The 23,680-nt window shown below is 44.9% G+C and overlaps 1 protein-coding gene across 3 annotated transcripts in view; it reads right to left on the bottom strand.

Moving 5' to 3' along the window:
• The window catches only part of Klf7 (KLF transcription factor 7), a 93,510-nt gene extending 75,173 nt beyond the window's left edge, over positions 1-18,337 (bottom strand). Inside the window, exons 1-2 of one of the 3 annotated variants that reach the window (XM_042260231.2) lie at positions 18,207-18,322; positions 16,891-17,130 (exon numbers count right to left, since the gene is read on the bottom strand). In XM_042260231.2, the coding sequence (XP_042116165.1) occupies positions 16,891-16,992 (102 nt within the window). In that variant the 5' untranslated portion in view covers positions 16,993-17,130; positions 18,207-18,322. Of the gene's footprint in view, positions 1-16,890; positions 17,463-18,206 lie in introns of those variants that run through there. The other 2 variants (XM_076550250.1, XM_076550249.1) reach the window with 2 other exon arrangements.
• Between the last annotated feature and the right edge of the window lie 5,343 nt (positions 18,338-23,680).

Here is a 23,680-nt window from a genome sequence, read left to right as displayed (position 1 = left end):
CCTCACCCACACTGCTAAGAAATGCCTCAAAATAAAACCGCCTTAGGATGGATGTGTGGGTCTCACTGGAGGACGCTGGGAAAGGACACATAGGTCTCTTTGTACTCTTTTTTTGCAACTTCTCATGAGTCTATAATTATTCCAAAATAAAAAGTCTTCCAAAGTGAAGTGGGTCCATGCTTTAAGGGGAAAGGCACAGTGAAGGCCCTAATGTAGGAGAGAGGGGGACCTACTTAAGGAGAGCAAAGATTTTGAATACAAACATCACCACCCTTGGCCTGGCTATTTCTATGATCCCTGGGTCAACATCAGCTAGTTTCTGAACTATTTTAGGATATATTTTATCTTTTTTTTTTTTTTTTTAAGAACAAAATTGTTTTCAAATGAAGTTAACTGTCATAGTTATGAGCTCGGAATGTTGCTACTTGATATGAAATATTTAACATTTTTAAATAGTTGAGCCTTTTTAATCCTCAAAAAAATCAAAGCTACACCTTGAATATACACAAATATTTAAGTTTATCCAGAAAGGTATAGCTCTTCAGATGAAGAGTCTGTCCAGCTCTTATCTCAAGCATTTTATGGCCACACTTCCCCGAAGATCATATTGGTAGCACAATCCTAGCAGCATGCTTAAGTGTTCTGTTACACTCCTGACCCCAGAATAAACTGCTCCTGTGGCAAACTGAGCCAAATGTATGCCCCAACAAATCCCTAGGCAAACTGAGCCAAATGTATGCCCCAACAAATCCCTACAGAAGTGGGTCAGGAGGCTGAGGACTATCCCTGCCCAATTTTACCTCTTCTTCTTCATGGAAATCTAGAGCCTGGACTAACAGGCGCTGTGACCTTCAGAGACCCCACTGGACTCTACCTGAAGTCTGTCTACTCAAACAGACAGACCAAGAAAGCAAGCTAGCCAAGTACAGAGCCCTAAGTGGGACATCAATATCAACACCCCCGCCCCCAGACTCAGGGGATATCACGGGGAGGGAGAAGAAAGCCTGTAAGAGCTGGAGGGTGGGGAGAAATGTTCTGAAATGCTGTCTCCTGGACATAGCAGGACCACAATCCTCGCACACACAGCAGCTGTGGTGATCTGCTCAAGATCAAGCTACTCAGCATTAGCGCATGGAGGAGGGAAGTGTTTACCAGACACCCCAACCCAAGCTGAGGAGCTATTGGCAATTGACGGCAGAGAGAGTCAGTTTTCTTCTGGGGTATGGCCCCTGGCAGGTTGTCTTTGCTCCTGTGTGCGGTCCCACATGCATGTATACGCAGGCAGCACAAACTGAACTCCCTGAGTTACTGGGGGCGTGGCGGGGGAGGGCAATAGGACATGAAAGTGGGAAGGGTTATTGTGGGGGGGGGGAGACCCGAGAGGAAGTAAACTGGTCAAGATACAAAATGAACAAAAAAAAAATTCATTAAAAAGATTATTAAGAATTGGTGGGCTTTCTTGTCTGTGGTGTGTATTAAATGATTTCTGAAGAGCAAAAAAAAAAGTAAACCATGCTAAAAACAACGACCCACTCAGAGACATCACTCTCTCCATGAGCACTATCATTAGTTACGTTCTTTGGGGTACCAGACTAACATGATAAAAGGGGGTCCCCAAGGCACACCTCACACCTGCCCAGGCCTGCCCTTCTAGAAAATCTGTAAACTACCCAAGAAGTCACGGACAACCCCTTCCATAGCTCTGTCCACTGCAGATACAGCACTCTTGCTACGTCACTGGGGACAGGAAGATAGAAAGTCTCTCACAGACGAGACCCAGAAGTGACCTCACGTCCCAGTGCTTGGGGATACAGACTGAGAATGTCCTTAGCAACTGACACTGGACTCCCAAAGCCTTGTCAGCATGAGACCCGTCCTGAACAGCAGAAAGACATGAGCATCATCAGTGAAAGCTTCATAGGGGGTTGGCAGCCCAGTCAATATGGACGCAACGTCCTTCCCTACCTGCAGTCAGTTATTCTATCCAAGGTCAATGTGACCCATCTATCAGAGAGCTTCTGCTTCCTTCCTACCTTCAGCTACTCCCACCAAGGTCATCTCTTGACTGAGACAAGAGGTCACATGGCATACCACCACATTGGTCACTGTGCCTTACTTCTAGGGCAGAAGAAACTTAAAAGATTTCCACGGAAACCAGCCTCTGAGGTCCCAGTTAAGTCCAGGACTTCCTATCCAGGTAAGTCCCCATCTTCCCATCACGGAACACCATGTGATAGCACAGTGTCAATGAGTCACTTAGCCACACAGATCCACTTTCAGAATCAACGCTCTCACTTCCACCTCCAAAACCCAGCCTTTCTTCCCGCACACTACTTCTACCAGACAAAACTATCACACGCATGCGCATACACACATAGCTGCTTTTTAAATATGTCAACATACTTTAATGATTAAAAACGTGGTTTAGAGATCAGCAAGAAACATTAGTTCAAAGCTTGAAACCAAAGCCTCCCCTACCAAAGCCCAGACAACAGTAGTATAGGCCTGCCATATGATGGTATACAAAGTGCTCACATCCATGTGTCATTGGATCCATGTAATCTTGTTATGACAATGACCGCACTACAGATGGGAAAACAAAAGTTGGATGATTTGTTTTGGTTTATCCTTACAACAAGACTGAATACCTCAAATTTTCCACGTCACTACCACTTCAGTCTCATCCGCCATCACACATTTCTAACAAATCAGCAAACCTGCCTATAGCCTCATTCCTCACAAAAGCTGCAAGTGTTTTAAAAGTTTTTATTGAAAATGTCCGTTAATGTGGGACAATCATAAAACGAAAACAACTAACATGAACTTTTAACCGAATGTCTGCCAACCAGATGCCCTGGATCTCTTACCCGTTTTCTTGATTTAAAATAGTAACAATAGCATTAGCAATATAATCAAAAGAAAGGAAAGAGGGAACACATTTGGGAAGGATGGAGACGTTAAAAGCAGGAGCTATTCCAACGCTTTGCTTGCATTAGAAGGACAAGAGAAAGCTGAAAGGGAATTAAGCTGTCTCCCAAGGTGATTCTGCGTTATTTAGCACCCCGCTCACAAAACCCCTCAGAGCGCACCATCCCCTCCGCTAAGCGCTGGCCTAAGTAAGCCATGCTGAATTTGCACCGGATTGAGCCAACATGCAAATGTGTTGACATTATTGCAAAGGGGGCTCACAATTCTTGAGAGACCAATCCTGGCTCGGACTTAATGACCCCTAGAGCTCAGCCAGGTTATTTGCAAATTGAGGGGGAGGAGAAGAGATGCCTATGAAAAGCATAGAGCTCTGGAAGTTCTAACCTTTAAAAAAAATCATGGCACAAAGGCTGGAGGACAAAGTCAACAGGCGCATCCTGGGTAGAACAAATAGTCTGCATTCTGGTTCTGTTTTGCAGGCACCTTTCATGCCCATATCCAGTCTGTCTCTATTCCTTTTTTCTTCTTTCTTTTTTTCCTTTCCTTGCTAGAAATATTTTCTGAAACAATCTAATAGTAGTTCCTTCTCACAGTAATAGAAATGGCACTTGGATTGGAAAAGTTGTTCAAACACACACAGAGAGGGAGAGAGAGACTGAGACTGACCTTGAATCACCACTTAGCAATCAGGCATTTAGAAAAGAAAAAATAAATAATTAGAGACTGGATAAAAGAAAGGGGAACACTTCATATTGAGTCAGTCAAAGGAAGAGCTTTAAAGGGGGTAAAAATGACCCTGAAAAAAAATCCCATCTGGGCAACAAAGGTGACACCCTTAGTCATATAAGGAATTACAACACAAAAGACTAATTCCTTTAAGCACCCCTGATGTAGAGCAGCATCCTGAAAGCACTAAAAAGTGAAGGCCAAGTGCCTCGCCGGCAATTTCTGAATGCCAAGGGAAGGAAGAGTGCAAAGCACTTGAGTCTCAGAAAGTACTTTATTATAATACCGGGACTTTTCACACAAAGAGCATCACTTCTTGAAGTCCCCCATAGTCAGCCTACACACACACACACACACACACACACACACACACACACACACACCAGCAGCAGCAGCAGCTAGAGCGGTCAGCAGAATTTTGTACATGTTGCTACATCAGGGTTTTGACAAAAACATTTTTTGTTAATGAGCAAGCAATGTCTGGTGGGGGAAAAAGGATTCTGAGTTTTAATTTAATTTAATAAATTCCATTTAATTTTAATTTTCGGTATAAATAGCACTGAAGGGGTTGAGGAGTTTGGGGAGTTTGTTTTGTTTTGCGGCTTTTTTTTTCTTTAATTCCATTTTACCCCCACTTAGAACAAGAAGAGGCTACAGAGCTCAGGAAACTCAGAGTCAGTTTCCTTCCAAGTTGGAAAATGTTGCGGATACCAATAAAGGATGAACGCCGAAGCAACTGTTCAGCCCGGGCGGGGGAGAGGCAAGACAGATGGTCCTTTCCACCCCAGATTTCCATGCTCTACAACAGAACCTGGGTGACCAGGAAAAAGTGAGATGCAATTTGGAAATTGCCTTATAAAATAGAATCAGCCCCAAAGAAAGACATTCAACAAGATGGGAGAGATTGAAACAGGAATTAAAATGGATTCTGAGTGAAGGAGAAGTCAAGGATGATACCCCCAAACAGGAGCTGCTGGGAGGTGAAGGGGCCCAGAGTGCTGCTAGTCTGGGGGGTCAAACTCAAATCCAAGCTGATCACAAACGTTGGGGAATGGGGACATCGGAGACAAGGTTAATTAAACAGGATGCCATCCTGTCCCAAAACATCTAAGGTGTAAAGAAGACTGAAACATGCGTGCTAGCCAAATAAGACACAGCTTCAAGACAGTGTAGCCTCAGTTTCCTGTCTGTGCATCTGACAATCTAGCGCCTGTCTCTACCTCCACAGTAAGCATTAGGAAACTGAAGAGGAGAAAAAAAGTCCGTCTTCCGAGGAGAAACACAGAAGAAAAAGTGTACGTGGCAGAGCACAAAGCCTGGGACTGTGTTACTCATGGATGCGCAGTTCAGCAGAAAATAAATAAATGGCATTGGGGGGAAGTCCTCTTCTGGTTTGTGCATACTGAGTTCAAATGATTTGCTGTTTCAAGAACAAATTAAATTATACTCATTTAGTTACTGAGAATGGGGATGAGATGAAGGGGAATTTGTGCTAAAAAAGAAAAGAAAAATAACTTTAGTGGTCTGGTCTGGCGTTAAATTAAAAATATCCCTCAAAACCAACCCTCCACCCAAATACCAAAAAAACCAAAACCAAAAAAAAAAACCTCTGTTAAATCTATACCTAAGGTGACTCTGGATATGATATGGCAAAGGAAGCCCATGATTTCCACTGTACAGATAAGAAAATGATATTCACACATTAGCTACTTCATTGTTTATCTACTATAAAATGCATGATTTAATGTCTATGGCTCCCGGTTCCTTGCAGCTACTATGAAAGGCAAAGCACCCCTCCCCCTGCCCCCAAAAACAGTTTTTCCATTTGTGGGTATTAGTTAATATACCTTAAAGGAAATGAAGAAGCTTAAATATATTTTGAAAGTCTAAATCTAAGCGAACACAGCATCCTGGGTGCTCTGCAGAGGTCTGACGTCTTCCCAGGACAGCCCTTGAAGTAGAGAAAGGGGCAGCAGAAGGGAAGTCAGCTGGAAGGGGGAACTGAGGATGCCTTCAGGGAGCTCACCACCTGCACTGGTCAATGGGACTTTCCTAGTCTCTAGGAAAACAAGACCTGCAAAATCAACCGAAGGAAGGAAAGCAGTCTACACACCAGGCCGGCTTCTGTAAAATCAACCTCTCTGTAGGTGCTGAACCAAACCTTAAATTCCAAAATATAATAAAGATTATAATAAATCATAAAGAGTTTTATGGCAGTATATGCGTAGCTATGCTCCCTCCCCAAGAGAAAGCTCCCAACACGAACAACCCTATCAAATGACTGCTTTTCAGAGGCCTATTCACAAACACCTCACTTTATCACAGAAAGAATATTCCTCGTGTCTGTGAGTGCTTCCATTACATCTTATTTGAAGGAGGAAAATGAAATAAAATTCCTATCCGAGATATTTATAGATCTCATAAAACCTGATTTGCTCTCATAAGCTGCTGTAAGCTCAGTCATCAGGTAAGCTGAAAACGGGAGGTGTGGTAACTAGCACTGTATTATGTTATATGTGCCTAATTCTGGCGCCAAGGAGAAGGGGGAGGGGAGAACCCACCCAGGGGAAAAACTCGGAAGTCAGTGACACATAAGATGGGTGCAAAAGAAAGGGGGAAGGCTGGATATCTGCATGAACAAGCCAAGAACGTTCCAAGGATGTCGCCTTGGGTCCAGTTTCTGGGGCTAATGCATTCCTTTTCCCAGCTCTAAGTACTAAGGGCATTTGCTAAGTGACTGCTATATGCCCTATGCTGGGTCACAGAGCCAGCTCTTAGGAACCAATAACTCCACTCTAGATGAGGAATAGGAGTTGGCAGGGACCTTCTTGAGGTTCTAGCTGTACTTTTCATGTAATTTGTGTAGGGCAAAACACTAGACCTTTGTGAAGCACCTGGAACATGCAGAGAGGAGAAAAACCAAGGTTCAAAAAGCAAGATGTACCTGTCGATCCACAGACCAGTGACAGGTCAACGGGTACCAAGCTGTATCTTTTGACTTGTGCCATCATGCCTCCTACCAAACTAAGAGTCAGTATACATGTAAAAACTGGAAGCATTGGTTTGGATTCTGCCAAGCCACTTTCCTGGCATGTGATTTAGGCAAGCCACTGGATGTTACCACAATGACTCCATCTGTAAAGTGGGACAAGCAGAGTTGTGGAGAAGATAGAATTAAATGATACGTATAATATACTCAAAGGAAGTACCTGGCATATATTAGGTATTAATTATTTTGATGCTTTTTATGATAATAATAGGGACCAGATGCAAGGAGGAAAGACACAAGCGTATCTACCACCACTTTTGCAACCTGTTGACTTCGCAGCCACAGTAAGATAACTTGCTTAATCATCTCCACCTCGATGTTCTCACCTCTGAGTAGGAAATTCTGTAATATTTCCCTGCTTCCTAGTTACAGAACAAATGTGTCAACGACAAGAGGCCATGAGCCCCTCAGAACTTTTCAATTCAATATCTGTTTGTTCAGATGCTCATCAGCAAATGTGAAACTCTTTACCGTGGAACAAATCATCTCTTGGTCATTATTAAAGAGGTAAGAATCTCAAGTCACAGGGGAAGACTTACAGTTAATGGCTAACAACTTCTGAATGCAAAATTCTGTGACTCAAGTCAGACACTGAGCAGGATATCCTATGGATCACAAGATAACTGCTTTGTGTACACCCTCCTCATGGAAGACCTCCAATGCACAGGAGGAGCTGTGCCCCTAGAGCAGGAACTATGGTCTCCAGATGAACAAAACACAAAGGCTCAAAAGTCAGGGGTAGGTCTATCTATTTCCACTCCTTTGTAGATTGAGCAAATCTGCTGCCTCTCCAAAAATAAGCCCAAGACTATGACCATTCAATTGAATTCTGCTCATTTGGCCTTGAAAGGTGAATGTGAGTGGGGTCAAGAGCAGGTGGGCATTCCCTCGCAGGGCAATTGCTCCATGGCTAATTGCCATTTTCACAGCTGGGTTGAGCTTTCCAAAAAGCACCCTTCAACTCAGAACCCTAAGCTTCTCCTGGAGGTCTCTCTTGCCAACCGGACCCCTTCAAAGACAGTTTATAGATAAAAGGACAAAGCTACAGGAGATACAATTCTGCAAACATCACAGTTTGAGAAAGAGGCATTTCTAAGGCTTCTTTGTGAATATCACCACACGCCCAGTCATTACCTCAGTAGCCAAGCCTTCCATGGATCCGGAGGCTGCCTCTTTGCCCAAATGTCCTCAGCAGTAATTTTTCTGCAGTTTATTTTTGTTCCTCTTACTAGAAGGATGGCTCCTTTGAATTTTTTTTCCCTCATAAAACAGAGTCTACTTTCAAACAGTGTGGTCAGTAAGAAAAATGGAGAAGTGGTCCCTGATGCCCTTCTGTACCATCTGACAGGCCTACATGCACACATATCTTCCCTCAAAACCACGGAGCAGGCTGAGCTAAGTGGAGAACCCTGACTGCAGGACCTACCAGGGAAAAATGATCTGAAATGTCACTTAACTGGATACTAATGCCCAACACCTCAAAGCTTCCAGAAATGGAATTTGACCTGGTTAAGCAAACCCGGGGTGGGTCACAGGAAATGTGAGCCAGACAGAACTGCCTTAAACATACCGAGTTCGGGAAAACAAAATAAGAAGGGTGGAACCACCCTTGGGCAGCTACTCCTAACAAAAACTCAACATCTCAACAAAGCTGGATGAGGACTACCGAACAGCTCCGCTCTGCTTTGTTGGAAACATCTGGCAATCTCACATTCAAATTATACAAGGAATAAAAGGTGCTAATGTAAGGACTAGGCCCTTGTGACTGCAAGTAACCCTCTGTCTATCAGTGGTTCAAGTTTGAGGCTACATACTGGAGTTATCTAGAGGCCTGACAAATGTGGAGGCCTGACTGAGTCCCTTCCAATGGGACACTGTTTACTTGGTCTGTGTGACTGAGAACCACTGTTAAAAAACTTACATCTTGAATCACAGCCACAGCAAGCATCCAAGTAACTATGGAACCTCTACTGGATTCACTAAAACCTAGTGGGTTCAATACCAAAGGGTAACTACCAAACTCATCATTAAGGGAACAAGTCTGCTTTAAGTAATATAACCGAAGTAGAAAATAGTCTTAAGAAGAAAAGATCACGAGGAAAGAAAGAGCTGGACACAAATTTGTAAATAAAAAAAAAAAAAAGTAAAGCAGTTGCTATTGACTAAGGACAAGGGAGATGGGTGGGTGGTTTCTTTCATCTGAAAGTTAAAGGATACAGAATTTAGACAAAGAGAATTGTGGAGGGGAAAGAAGTAGAAATGAGGTAAAAGGAGGGGGGGAACCCTAAATTTAAAAACCAAGCAAAGGCAGATAAAGCCGCTCATCTCGTTTGGATGGCATTTGCTACTCCTAGGAGCAGGGGGAGTCTGCTAATGCTATATGGGCCCGGTCTTGCAACAACTTGACACTTACCAGTCTTAGACCTATCCTGTGTGGAATCTGGAGGCAGGAGAAGCTTGAAAGCCGACCACAGCAGGTGACTGAGGTACAAAGATAATTCCAGAGCAAGGACCTAAGGGGCCCAAAGTTGAAGGCCAGCACTAACACACACCAAAGCCAACTCAACAGGAGATTTAACATTAATTTTATATACCGACTCCTAGGACTTTTCAGTCTGGAACTTTTAGAGGATACAGAAAGGCGTGGAAGATGGCTGGTGATTCGAAGCTAGATCACGAGAAGAGTTTCCATATTCACAAAAGGAACAGACAAGACGGGAGAAGAAAAGTCAGAGCTTTGGCAATCAATGGTGAACAACCTAAAAACCCTTGTAGAACTCTAATTCAAACACGAATGACAGAGAACTGAACAGAACAGCTCTGAGAAAATAAGGAAGACTCTAACTATGGGGTGGGGGTGGGGGTGGGTTAGATACTTCAGCTTCTAAGCTCTCAGAAGGCAAACGAGAACCATGAGGTGAGTTCCAAGAGAGAATTTCTCCCATTAGAACTAGCAGGGAGGGTGAAGGGGTCGACAGGGCATCAAGAGAATCCTGGCCCCTGGAATGAGATAACAGCTGTTCAAATGTCCAGAGTCCACTTGTGAGACTGAATCTCTTCCTACTTTACTAGAAAGAACAGTCAGTATCTTTTGTTTAGCGTCAGACAACGTTCCAGCCCCACATCTGTCCAAATTTCCAGACAACCGAAAACACTTCAGAAAAGACTGTCATGAACTGGGCCATGAGCACGTGATTCTTTTACGCAGTCCCTTGGCTGGCAAGGTGCCACAGGGCCATTTCACAGTCTCTGTCAACCCCAGGTCTGTCTTTTATCCGGCCTCTGAGGACCTGTATCTGAATGACCCTCCCCACCAATTTGTTAATAGTTAAATGGTAACACTTATTTTTTATAAGAATGCCATTATAACTATGAGGCTCCTGCCTCTCCTACACACAAAAAAGATCCTAGTTTTTCATTTTTAAAAATCACTATAGATTACTGAGAGTGGGAGAAGGATTAAGCTAAACAAATTTTCCCTAAAATTTTCTACAGTTTGTTCTAGGACTGAGGCAATGCCTGTGTGTGTGTGTGTGTGTGTGTGTGTGTGTGTGTGTGTGTGTGTGTGTGTTCTTGTGAGTGCACATGCGCGTTTTGCTTTCTTTTGTTTTTGTTCCAGTTTCCAAGGTAAAGAAAGATGTTTTTTGTGTCTCTTTGGAATGGTAGGATAAGAAATGAGCTGAAGTATATTCAGAAGCAGTTATTTGAAACGTACCCAAGTGTCTGAGTGCTGGGCTCTGGAGTCATCAGAGCTAACATGAACCTGAAGAACTCAATGCCTCCTTTGGCTTCAACAATCTACAGTGATTCAACTCTAGTACTTCAGAGGTGAGCAAACCAGAAGCCCTTTCAAGATCTGAAATTATGAGGTTTTTTTTTTAAGGTTCTTAGCTTTGTTACAAGCTGGAGGCCAGACTTTCAAGATGACCCTCAGGAAATGTTAATGAATCCATATTCAGAAATAGATATTGCACGTGGCTCTACATTAATTATTTTAATTACGTCAAGTCATTTCCGAATGACACACACATGGACGCCATTTCCTGGACATTACGAACATGTGAAGTCACACTGTTGTTCACCGGCCCCCAGCATGCCCTGAGCTAAAGGCTTGCCCACAATAGAGCTGAGCAAATCTCAAGCCTGGCTTAAATAAACAAGTCCATGGGTGAAAAGAGACAGGTACAGACCAGTGTTCAAAAACAGCACTGAGGAGTTCATTTTTACAATGGCGACCTTTTCTGCATTATTTAATGTTAAACATGTTCCATTCTGGGGTGAAGCTGCTGTGGGGCGGAATCTGCATCCTATGCAACTTTTCATGACTCAAACACAACAGGCTGCTTAAATAAGGTCTTAAGAAATGAAATATTTGCCATGGAATAGGTTTAATAGGGCTTGATGTAGAATATTTTATGAAAAGCAAAATCCCACACAGGATCATTGGGTCTATCACCAGCTCAATCAGGAGCGGTTTTCCCCTGGAATGGGAGGTCCCTTGCATCTCCAGCAGGTGGACAATTGGGACTCATATCCCCAAGGTGGCTGCTGATTCTGCAGTAGCACGCGCACAAATGGGTATGGCAAACAGAGTTCCTGTAACGGAGAGTGGGACAGACAGACTGCAGACTACCAGACCAAGCTCTTAGGCTCACACCAAACGACAAGCCAGGGTCTTTGGCCCAAGGCAGTAGAAATGAGTCCGCTGCGAAGTAAAGGTAACTGGAGAGCAGGATCAGGAAAGACTACTCGGGTACACATCTTAAAAATGGCAATATTTTATTTGGGGGACTCCTAAATGAGATTTAATAAGGATGTGTTTCTCATGAGGAGGTTCTAAAATTGGGCATATAATGTAGGGAAAGGAGTGTTATTTTCCAGCTTGTCAGTGTTATATATCACATTAATGATTAAGTATCGTTAGTAGCTGTAGAGTTCTGGTTCCTTTCTTGGTAGAATTGGCTAACACATTTCCACCTGTTTATGCTAAAAGCAAACACTTAGCTGATTCAGGACAACAAAGAGATTGGTAGGACACCAAGTCTCTGCCCTCTCCATCCTGGTGTGGTTCATGTTAAATTGGGGAGCTGTCCTAAACTTTCAGGAAATTCCAACTCCAACAAGTGAGCTAGCATCAGGGAGGCATTGTATACATTCACCAGTAATAGGTCCAGTGAAGGTGACTCCTGATAGGAACACCTACCAATTAACTGACCCGATATCAGAGCAGGCATCCTACCACCATGAGCTAGCCGGGACTGGACAAAGTAAGCTTGTAGTGCTTATACCCTAACAGCTAAAATAAGGGGAATTCTTTGAAGGGAGAATTTGAAGAGTCACAGAGAATGGCTATTAAAAGCTCCATTCCGACCCTCTCGAAACTATCCCCATTTAAGTGGAGAAGCAAATTAGCCTCAATAAGGCATTCCTATCTAGCAGGGGGCTGGGAGAGAAGAGCCACATTGGAACACTTAAGGTCTCCAATATGCCCATCCATAAATCATCTCAGGGCAAAGCTGTCACTCCGTATCTTCTACTTTGCCTTTTAAATGGATGGGACCCCAGCATCCCTCTCCCCTCACGGAGGTGAGCAGGGGTGTGAGATACATGGAGAACAAAGAATGGTAAGTTCCGTTTCCCTTACTAAGGACAGGTGTAGTAGCAATATCGGCATGGAGAGCGTGGCTTACTTTAAAATACCAAATTGCAAACAGGTAGACTGAAAGACTATGTGCGTGAGTCCCTAAACCCACACGAAGATGTGTCTATTAAAAGAACATAAAAATGAATCTATTACAGAAAGGCGAAGCGTGTGATTGATGGCATTCGCATGTGCTCTCATTTTTAAAGCCACATGTATTTAGTGACTACATCTTTATAAAGAAAGTCTTCAGAATCAGGGCAGTCCTGATTTTTTTTTTTCTCTCTACCAAGACACTGTTTCAAATAAAGAAATAGATTTACAATAACTGACGAACACCACAAATCACATAGCAAAAAAAAAAAAAAAAGCCAGCTATTTTATCCTTTTAACGTGGTTACCAAGGCTCCTTTGTGTCTACAAATTTCTCAGGGTGGTGCTGTTGCCAAGAAATTCTAATTCATGATAGGGTTTTCTGCAAATCGGGACAGTGGCAAACCTGCGGATGGACAGATCCTGCAGTTTGCTTTGTCTTGCTGCTTGAGAGGGCACCTGGCGGCCCAGGCCCACGCGAGGCAAGATCACACAGCAGCGGCAACGTGGCTCACAGACCAAATCCCAGCTCCGGTACCATGAGGCTGTTCTTGGAAGGCAACCATTTCTGTAGGTTTTCCCCCTAGAGATGCCTCATACCAAAAGCCCTCATAAAAAGTGTTTCAGGACGCCTGAAACCAAGATGAAATTGCAGAGTTATGGGGACACTTTAGTCCTTACAGAAGCCAAGTATGCCATTAGTTTAAAACAATGAGGGAATGGAGGAGGAGGAGGAGGAGGGAAGAATGTTCTATGATTTATTTATTTGTTTCCAGTAGCAGTGGAAAATTTTCTCCAAGCAAAAGGGAGGCCTGAAATTGACCCCATTTGCCAATTATGAATCAGCATTAACAATGAGCATAATTCCATAAGAGTTTTCAAGTAAACATGCCATGCTTCTCAATGACATGTAGCAAAGTTAAGTGCAAAGAATACTCATTGTGATTACTTGGATTGTCCTCATGAAACAGCATGCCGGGAATAAAGAATCTATAAAAATTCTAAGTCCCCGCAGAGTCTGGAAGAAAATGAAGGTGTCATATGAAATGCTTCTTATTTTCTGAGTCAGCAGCCAGTTCAAAGAGTCCGACTCCTCTAGTGACTTATGAATGTATCCTGCTTTACCATCAAATGGTACCCTCAACCCTACTCTAGCATCCGGATGTCCTAGGCTGGACTGTGTTCAACTTTTGTTCAAACAGCTTTTGAAATATTTCCTGCAAGTTTTCAGAGAGCTTAAGGCTGGGAGCCTTCAGAGGCATGTCAGCTGAATCCCATAAAATAACAGAGCACAGAAGCGCAGAAGCATGGTGTAATTTACAGTTACATGACGGGCAGAAATGATGTTATTAGGGCCAGTGCTTCAGCACACCGTGAGGGTCCGGAGATGGAGAGCTGCTGTTAAGCTGGAATGTCCACTTGGGTTTGTAATTACACCAACAACAATTTTGGGAGGTGGAACTCTGGTTGAATATCACTGCCTAAGAATCCATGTCAAAGTGACAGAAGATAGTCCTATCTGTCACAATCAATGTCTTTGTCACAGGCTCACTGACACAGGAAACTATCCCATAGCCTAAGTTCGAAGCAAAGTGGACAAATAGCCCCTCCTCAATTTGCCGATGTGCAGATAGATGTTCTTGGGTTTATCATCCAGAACCATTCTCTAGAAACCAAATTAGATTATCAGCAGCTCCATTTTCCCCCCGCACGTCCCCGAGGCCAGGTATATTACTCACTTTAAGAACAACATCTAATAATGATTCCTCATTTGACCTCTAAAATCTGATTACCCCACAGCATCATCGGGACACTTCCTCCTGCCTGGGGTTTTTGTAGCAACCTTCTTGAGCTGTTTTGAGCAAAGGAGTCTCAAAATTTCACCATCTGGTTAATTGTGAACTAACAGTTGCATAAAACCACCACTACACCACCACCCCTCAGACTCAGAAGCAAGGGGGGTATGGGGAAGAGGAGGAAGGAAGAGATAAAGGCTAAAGGTTTCGTCATCAGCACGAACTCAGGTCCTGGTTACCTTTATACAGAGCAGCTGTGCATAGAGTCCTGAGCAGAGAACTCCTGGCTGTGGTACCTTGTTTACAAGTGTTTGCCCACAAGTTATGTTTCCATGTGGACTTGGAGAAGGGTTTTAAGATGGCAGTTGGAGACAGTTGAGGCAAGGAATAAGAAAGAGGATGGAGGTGAGAATTCCTTTGCCGGGCGATTAAAAAAAAAAAAAAAAAAAACCTAAGCTAGAGGTTTCTAGAAGGGGGAGGAGGGAGGGAAGGAGGGGGGAGGAGGGGAAGAGGAAGAGCAGAGCTGGCTTCTGAGGAAACAATAGCTCTAATACATCCCTTAATTGTCAAGCCAATGATGTTTCCTTGAAGCTGTACCTTCTGGATTCTCTAGGCCGATGTAGAAAAGCAGGTTTCCTCTAAAGAGCCCACCCCAACTCCCCCCACCCCCACCCCAGGAGCAGGCTTTACTACCTTGAAAACTTGAACCAAAACAAAGTTGTGTGATTCATCTGCAGGGAACGTTGTAACAAATAAAGCCAACTTTCTTCCCTCCAACACTAAACAGTTAGTCACAAACAAGGGCTGCCTGGGGCAGGCTGACTAAATCAACAGATTCCCTTCCCTAACCAGTCTAGACGGTTGTTAATATGCAACTGATTCCACACCAATGGGCTGACAGCGTGAAAAGAAGGCTGCTTGAAAGATGAAATTCTGGCAAGAGTTTGGCTGACTCCACACTCGCAAAATAAAAAGGAAGAAAGGGATGTAGTGAGATCCTCCACGAGACCTAGTCTTGTTAGGAAAGGATGCGTTCAAGCAATGATGTGTGCACGGTGGGTGGCTGTGTGTTTCGCAAAGGACAGCATCCGCTGCCGTCTTCCGACCGGAATGCCGTGCCCTGCACAGACACAAGCCAATACCTGGAGGAAAACTCACAGCTTCTAGCCAAGCAAGAACAACTAGTAACAATGGCACCGTCAGAAGAGCGAGCGAGGGAGCGAGCGAGCGAGCCTTTGCCACTGGCTCCCCCATACCACGAGCTAAACATCTCTTCCTAAAACAGCAACTGTGACACCCCAGCCTCAAGCTGGCAAATCCTGCTTCGGATCCTGGCAGGGGAAACTCAGCCGTTCATTAGCCTTAACAAGCTGCTGTCACGGAGCAGAGAGAAGTTACACGAGCAGCCAGCCAGCCAGCCAGCCGCACACCAAGGATGGCACACGGTCCTCCCCAAGGGCAAGCCGTTTTTCTCCTGGATGGACCGTACAAGTTCACACTCCGGGCGTTCAAATCCGGACGGTCTTCCTGGACTTTCCACCGGGTGCACACCGGATAGTGGAGTTTTGAAAACACCCGTCGCGTCCCCTTCTCCCCAGCTGCCCCGCCCCCACTGCCACCGTCTTCCCTGCAGAATGTCCCTTCAGCAGCTCCTAATCGCTGCTGGAAAAACCACCGCTTCCGCAGCAGACCCAGCACTTTCCACTGACCAGCACTTTTTTTTTTTTTTTAATTCCACTTCCCAAAGCCCAGTGAACTTGTCCCCAGTCAGGCTTCAACCTCCCTTCCATGCCAAGCCAACTGGGCACCAGTACCCTTCAGCATCCTAGGAGTTTCTTAACTAGTCCTCTAAGACAGAGTCAGAAGCAGGGAAGCACACACCACCACCACCACCCTTTGTCCAAGGTAGTGCTAACCTGAGAGGCACCTCAAACAAAAAAGAAAAACAAGGACACAGTATTGGCTGCTCTTTCTGGAGGCGTTAGCTGGGGAACCTACAATGTAAATGCATTGTCAGCCTAAGACAGCTACATCTTCCCGTCTTCCTTGTACACATACTTAAGCCAGGAAGCATCTTTTGTCACCTGGCTTCTCTTTCTACATACAGCTCACCTTCTAATCTAAAAATCAAGCTCCTGTTCTTTATTGACACTCGCTAAAAAAAAACTGGGGAAAACACTCCGTCGCCCCCCCCCACACCCCCGCAACTGACGGTCCTCGGCACCAGTTGAAATAGATGACTCCGATTTAAGTACCCAAAAGGTCAGAACTCCTGAATTTAGGAACGTGGCATCCTGTCAACCATTGCTCAACCACCTTCCCACCCGGCTCCTCTAAACCCCAGAAGTTCGCCAGCAGGTCTCTGCTGGGGGACTGTGAGCCCGACAACGTGTGCGCAAGGATGTGTGTTGGTGACAGAAACGCAGGCAGCTAGGACCGGTTCAGCTCAGCACACTAAGGGGCTAGGGGTGGGTGGGGAGGTAAGCGCAAATGATTGTTTCAGAAAACATTTTAAACAACACACAGACAAAAAAAAAATGAAAATAAAGAAAATAAGAAAAAAAAATTTTCAACTCAAAGCCCACACCAACGCAGCCCCTGCGTCTCCGCCGCCGCCGCAACACGATTTACACAAGTAATTTAAATCATTCAGGTACCTGCTGCCAGGTCTCCTCCAGGGATGGCAAAGCTGAGAAGTAGCCGGTGTCGTGGACAAGTTGTAGCTCCTGGAATATACTATAACTAGCCAACACGTCCATGCTGCTGCTGCCGGGCAAAACCGGAGGAGAAACCCTCCCCCGAGCTCAGCTGGGTCTGTTTGTTTGTCAGTCTGTCTGGCTCACCCCCCAAGAAGGCAGACATCCAGTGGCCCTTTTGTTTTGTTTTGTTTCAGTCAACTAAAAAAAAAAAAAAAAAAAAAAAAAAAGGAGAGGAAAAAAAAAATCAATGCAAGAGAGAGAGAGAGGAGGTAAGAGAGGAGAGAGTGAGTGGGGTGGATGGAGAGAGGGATCCAGCGTGTACAGTGCAGATGACTGCCAGGAAAAAGGGGACTTCACGGGAGTAACAATTCCCTTCCAGGGCTCTAATCACTCCAGCTCGTGGATCAGGCAGGGGGACGCAAACTCACTGACACGAAGCTGCCATCTATATCTGCAGCGCTGTTCGCTCCTAATGCAATCTTTGCTCTTTATTTTGGGAGGTTGCATTTTTTTTTTCTCGCGATCGCTTCTCTCCCTCCCCCCCCCCCACCCCTTCCCTTCCCTTCCCTCCCCACCCCCCACCCCATCCTCGCTAGTTTGTAGTCCCCCCGCCCCCCCCCCTCTTGTCTCCTCCTCCTGCTCTTCCCCCCCTCCCCAAACTCCCTCCCTCCACCCGGCTCTGCGCGCAGCCGTGGGATCTCGGAGGAGGGCGTCCATTAGGCCGCGTGTGACCATGTAAGGTAAACAGGGGGCTCATGAAGTCACTGAGGACCAATGCGGCACTCGGAACGGGCCCTGGGGCGGGGCCTGGCCCCGACGGCGGCCTCCGATTGGCGCGCTGCGGATCTCCCTGCTGCCTTACAAGGCGGTGCGAGGCAAGCTATTTTTAGAGGGCTATATAAGGGGGCTGAGGCGGCCGCCGGGCGGCCGGGGAGCTCGAGCGCGCCGGGGAGGGCCGCTGCGACAGTAGCGCTGGCTCCCGGGACGCCGGAGCGACCCGGCTCGGGCTGCGCGCTGGCCTCTGACCCTCGCTGCGGGGCTCTCCCGAGCCGCCGGTGCCCGGACCCCGTGCGGATCCGAGGAAACGGGTCGCCGCGGTGGCCGATCGGGAGGTGCGATCCCCGGTGCTGGGTTGGGATGCCTCCTGCGGGAGCAGCCGCTTGAGCGGTGGCGCAGCCGTCGGGGGCAAGTGGCTCTCCGCGCTCAGCCTCCCCGCCAAGCATGGGGAAGGAGGGCAGCCAGGGAGAGGCCAAGCTCAGGACAGCGTCACGTACCCAAAAGTAAACCCCAAAAGCCCCTTCCGAATTCCCCATAGGGTGCAGAAATGCAGCGCCAGAAGAGGAAGTGCCTCACAATGGCAGAGAACAAAGGCGAGCTGCTCCGAGACGCGGCCTGCGCCCGCCCCCGACGCCGCACGCTGTCCCCGCCCCGGCCTGCGCGTCTCCGTGCGCGCCGCCGATCGCCTACAGCCCTCCGGTTCCTCTGACCCGAGCCATAGACCTAGCTTGGGAACTGGTGCCCAGCATCCTTGAGTGTGCGTGAAAGAGAATAGAAGGAGCCTGGGTAGAATTAGGGTGCAGGTTGGAGCGGGAAGCTAGCTAGCGGATCCTTACACGAGGTTTATCCAGTAGCTTCCTGGGGTCGTGCAGACAGAGCTGGGATGGTGCAGGGCTCTAGAGATGTCGAGATTCTGCAAACTCTGAGATGGAAACCTGCGCAGTGCACGTGTTTAAGAGTTGCCCAATTGCTTGACCTTAAATGGCTAGTGTTGTACAAGCTTATCCAAAATACACCGAAAGCTGGACTACTTTCGGAATGACTGCAGAATCCGGTACTTAGAGACAAGAAACTTGTACCTTCAATGGAAGAACACAGTTTTACCGACTCCATACCTTTCCCATCCGTTGATAACAATATTGACTTTGTTCTGTAAAACAAAAGTTCCCCATTCTCCAAAGGAAATTAAACAAATTATAAGATTGAAGAAAAGCTGGTTTATTTACCCTTCAGTGCCTGAGATTCTACTGGTCAAAGTAACAAAATTAATTGCATAATTGATATCTTGTTTGCAAGAACGCAGATTGGCCGCATGACTTGAGCAAATGGCAGTCAGGCTTCTGCCTACCCATCACGGGAGCAAGAATGGAAATCCCTGCCTTGATTTGTTAGAAAAGACAAAATACTGTTTGCAATTCACCTAGCATAGTATGTGACCATTAGAGGTACTAAATGTTAGCTGTCACTGTCTCCAGACTTTAAGCAAGGAAATTAAATAGTATCTGAGCTAATAGGCTCCATAGGGAACAGACCAGGGTCTTGAAAAAGAATGCAAGGTAGCAAGCCCTTGCATTAATTTGATAGGAGATGTCACACTCTCCACTCTTCCTCCAACACTATCTGTTTGTAGGGCTTGGGCAGAAATCCATTGAGAGACTCTAGGCCAGAAGATATATTCATGAGGAATAAGAGAAGAAAAAGAACTTGGATACAGGAGGCAGACATCAAAGCAAGATCACATAATTTGCTGTTTAAGGCTCAAGGGAATTTAGTTTTTGTATTTTTACTATTACCAGTTTTGTTGGTTTGGTTTGGTTTTTTCAAGACAGAGTTTCTCTTTGTAGCCTTGGCTGTCCTAGAACTCACTCTGTAGACCAGGCTAGCCTTGAACTCAGAGATCTGCCTGGCTCTACCTCCTGAGTGCTGGGATTAAAGATGTGCTCCACCACACCCAGCTTATTACTGTTTTTGAACAAAACATATCTTGAATTTTGAGTTTGAAGATTTTGTCAATAGTTATCACACATTATGCTCTATGTGTATAATATCTCCTTTGACCTTCAGGACAACCCCAACATAGGGATTCTCATTATTCTGATTTAATAGATGAAGATCTCCAGGCTTAGGATTTAAGTGGACCATGGTCAGATAGGCAGGCAGTGACCTGGCAGAGCTTCAAGTCCATGAGTGCCTGACGTATAAGACTTCTACATGAGACTCTGCTTGGCAAAACATTGGGTTTCTTGGTTTTTGGTTAAGATGTTTTTATAAAATTTGCTCTAGCGGGTTGGAGGATTGCCACTGATGCTTTCTCCATGGAACTTTCAGACACCCAACCTACAAAAACGTGTTCCACGAAGTTGTACAAAGTAAATCTTACAAATAGCATTTTGAGTTCTATTTCAAAGTATTATAGGACATTCAAGAATTCATTCTAAGAGATGTATACAACAAAGTACTCCAAAAGGGAGGCTTTCAACATTCATCATATTTAGATTAATTTTTTTTATTTTTTATTAAATTCACTTCCCTTTCCTCCCTATAACTCCTCCCATGTCCCCTCCCCCTCCCTCTCAAATCCATGGCCTCTTTTTCTTTGTTATTGTTACATTTATATATACATACATACACACATATATATATATATATGTCTAAATATATAAATATAACCTGCTCAGTCCATTTAATGTTGCTTATATGTATATGATTTTAGAGCTGACCAGTTGGGATTGGCTAACTAACAGGAAACTCATTTCTGGAGACATATCTCTCTCTCTCTCTCTCTCTCTCTCTCTCTCTCTCTCTCTCTCTCTCAGCATTCTTTGTCTCGGGGTGGAGCCCTGTGAGATTTTTCCCCTTCCCTGTTGGCATGTCTTTTGGTATTGTGCTTGTTCAAGTCTTGAGGTTTAATGGGTGGTGCTCCCTGTCATTTCTAGGAGACACAACCTCACAACAGATTTCCTGGTCCTCTGGCTCTTACGTTCTTTCTGCCTCTTCTTCCTTGATGTTTCCTGAGCCTTAAGTGCGGGAGTTTTGTTGTAGATATAGCAATTGAGGCTGGGCATCTCAAGATTCCTTCTTCTCTGAGTTGTGACCAGTTCTGGTTTTCTGTTATGGTATCTGTCTATTAAAAAGAGACATTCCTTTGACACCTGTGGGTGTAAGGATAGTTGGCCCAATAAAGCAGCAATCAGAGGCTCGCATCAAAGATCCATGACCCCCCTAGCCCTGGGTATGACTAGGTTTCCAGTACCAGGCATGAGTTCCTCCTGTTAAGGGGCCTTAAGTCCAATTAGAAAGCTGTTGGTTACCACCAAGCTGAGTGCCACTAGGGTTACCACACCATGGTGGTTGTTGTGGCTATAGGCATCCCAGCTAGGTAGGGTTGCTTCCCTCTCTTGAACACTTGCATAGTGCTTTCTGGTGCTTTGAAAACTAGTCCTCAGGGAGGAGTCTTTCAGATGAGATCTAGCTCGAGTCCTCTGGGTCCAACCTCTGAAATGTGTTTTCAGCAATAGGGGCCTACCATCAACCTCCAAGAGGCAACCAAGGTCAACAGAAATAACCTATATTGTTTTGGGAGTCTCTTGGACTCTGCGGACAGACAACTCACAATGGGCTTCCTGGTGTATTAGGATTTTGTTAGGTATTTTTTAATAGCCTAGAAATCTTAGTTTCACATTGCAAGAACACATGTTAAGTATCCCAATATGCAAAATAATCAACAATAAGATCATAAGGGAACAAAAATAATAATGACTCCCATACTGAATGCCTTTTCAGTATCTGACATCTGACAGTTGTTCATGTCAGGTCTTTACCTCTGTGGTGTGTTGATCTGTTTAAAGTTACTGAAGTTCAGAGAATTATGTATTTTGCTCATTATTTCATGTCTATTAAGTACCAGGAGCAAATTCAGATATAGATGTCCCTCCAAGTTGACTCCAAAAATCTGTCTCCTATGTAAACATTGTCTTGGAAAACACTGATGATAGTATTTCCAATAATAATGGCCAGGTGTGGTGGTGTATACCTTTAATTTCAAAATTTGGGAGGTAGAGGTAGCCGAACCTCTGTGTATTCGGCCTTGCCAAGGTGAGGCTCTGCTTTAAAAAAACAAATAAATAAAATACTTTGGAAGTGATACCACAGGGAATACCCAAGAGTAAATAATATTAACCCATGAATTCAGAAATGAGAATATTTTAATAAATAATAAAATTTTTATACATGAGGCTGGAGAGAGCTGGAGAGGTCGTTCAGTGGTTAAGAGTGCTTGCTGCTCCTGTAGAGGACCTTGATTTGATTCCCAGCACCCACATGGTGGCTCAAAACCCTCTGTAACTCCATTTCCAGGAGATCTGATGCCCTCTTCTAACCTTGCAGGCACCAGGCACACAAGTGGTGTACATACATACATGTAGGCAAAACACTCATACACATAAAATAAATCTTAAAAACATCTTAATTGAATATGTAGGTAAGACAGTTTGAATCTGAATGTCCTCCACAGGCTCGTGTTTTTGCATTTCTGGTTCCCCAGGTGATGGTACTGTTTTGGAGGTTGTGGAGCCTTTAAAAGTTGAAGCCTGGCTGTCTAAAGTAGTTAGCCAGTGGTGGGGTCTTTAATGTACTGCCTGGGTCTGGTCCTTCTCCCTTTGCTTCATGGTCCACTGGATGTGACAACTCTCTTCATGGTCCTGCTGCCACAGACAGAGCCCTCCTCCTACCTTCCCGCTGTGATGGATTCAGCTCTCCAACACCATAAGCCCAAATAAGCGTTTCTGCCCTTAAGTTGTTGGTGAGCATTGGACCGTGATGACGAGGAAGTAGCCGATACAGACACATCCCTCGAAGACGCCCCTAAGGTGTGCCTTGCCACCAGGTAAGTTCAGTTTCGTTAATACATGAATGCCTTGCCCTGCTGTGCTTAGGCCGGGTAGAGCTTCCTCAAGGGAAATCTACTTAAAACAGAGACTGAATTGAGGAGCAACATTTTTTTTTTTCAATTAAAGGTTTGTTCGGAATTTTATTTAAAACTAAAATGCAGGTAGCAGTAAGTGGACTCTGTGGCTTTTAAAACCAAGATGAAATGAGGAAGGAATGGTGGTGAGGAGTTGGGAGAGAAATTGTAGGAGGGAGAAAGGGGGAGATATTTAATCAAAACACATCATGCTTACATGTGAAATTCTCAAAAAAGAAATTTAAAAAAATTTAAATCTTAAGTCTTAAAGTCTTAAGACACCTATTCTATGTGGTATGGAGCAAAAGAAAAAAAGTGTGTTTCGGTACAGCTTTGTGCTAATTATGGAATGGAGTAATAACACATCACAGTTTTATTCACTTGGTTTTGCCTGTGAAATAATGAAGCACTTGTCTGGGATCTGCACACACTGTCTCAAGGGATGACACTGTGCTGTGCTGAGTAGCTTGAAAATGAAGCAAGGCCTCCCTGGGTTACCCTGGCTTCTTACTCCCCTGCAGTTGTGGCAAAAAAGAAAAAAAAAACTGGATTCTTTTCCTCCAAAATGACCCATAGCAAGTAAGGATGTCACCCTGTGACTTCCTACTGTCCTCCATGAGGTCCTCACGTTGCGAGTGTCCTGTGAGCAGCAGCCTGGCTTACTTTCTCAGTTTGTCACTGTTAGGTCATGTGTCCTCTGTCTAGTCAGACCTCCACACAGCTGCTCGTTCTTCAGCAACCCTAAGCATAAAAATGCAGTTTCCCTCCGGTCCTCCCTACTGAAGAGCCTCATCTCACACATAACTGCTTAATTCGATGAATCCGGCATGCTCTCTCTTCTACATCCTCTTTTGCTATCAGTTCATAGGCCACAAAACTTTACAATGGGAGGGAGGAACTACTACTCAACTCCTAAGTCACTTGGTCTAATATTAGGCATAATCAAAGAGGGGGTCATTTTGTAAAAATGTGCGACTTCACGCCTATCTTGGAAGGTCTCAGTTCTTC

The sequence above is a fragment of the Peromyscus maniculatus genome, chromosome 13, assembly GCF_049852395.1.
Source record: "Peromyscus maniculatus bairdii isolate BWxNUB_F1_BW_parent chromosome 13, HU_Pman_BW_mat_3.1, whole genome shotgun sequence".
Classification (NCBI taxonomy): Eukaryota; Metazoa; Chordata; class Mammalia; order Rodentia; family Cricetidae; genus Peromyscus; species Peromyscus maniculatus.
This window is presented reverse-complemented; position numbering and strand designations above follow the sequence as displayed.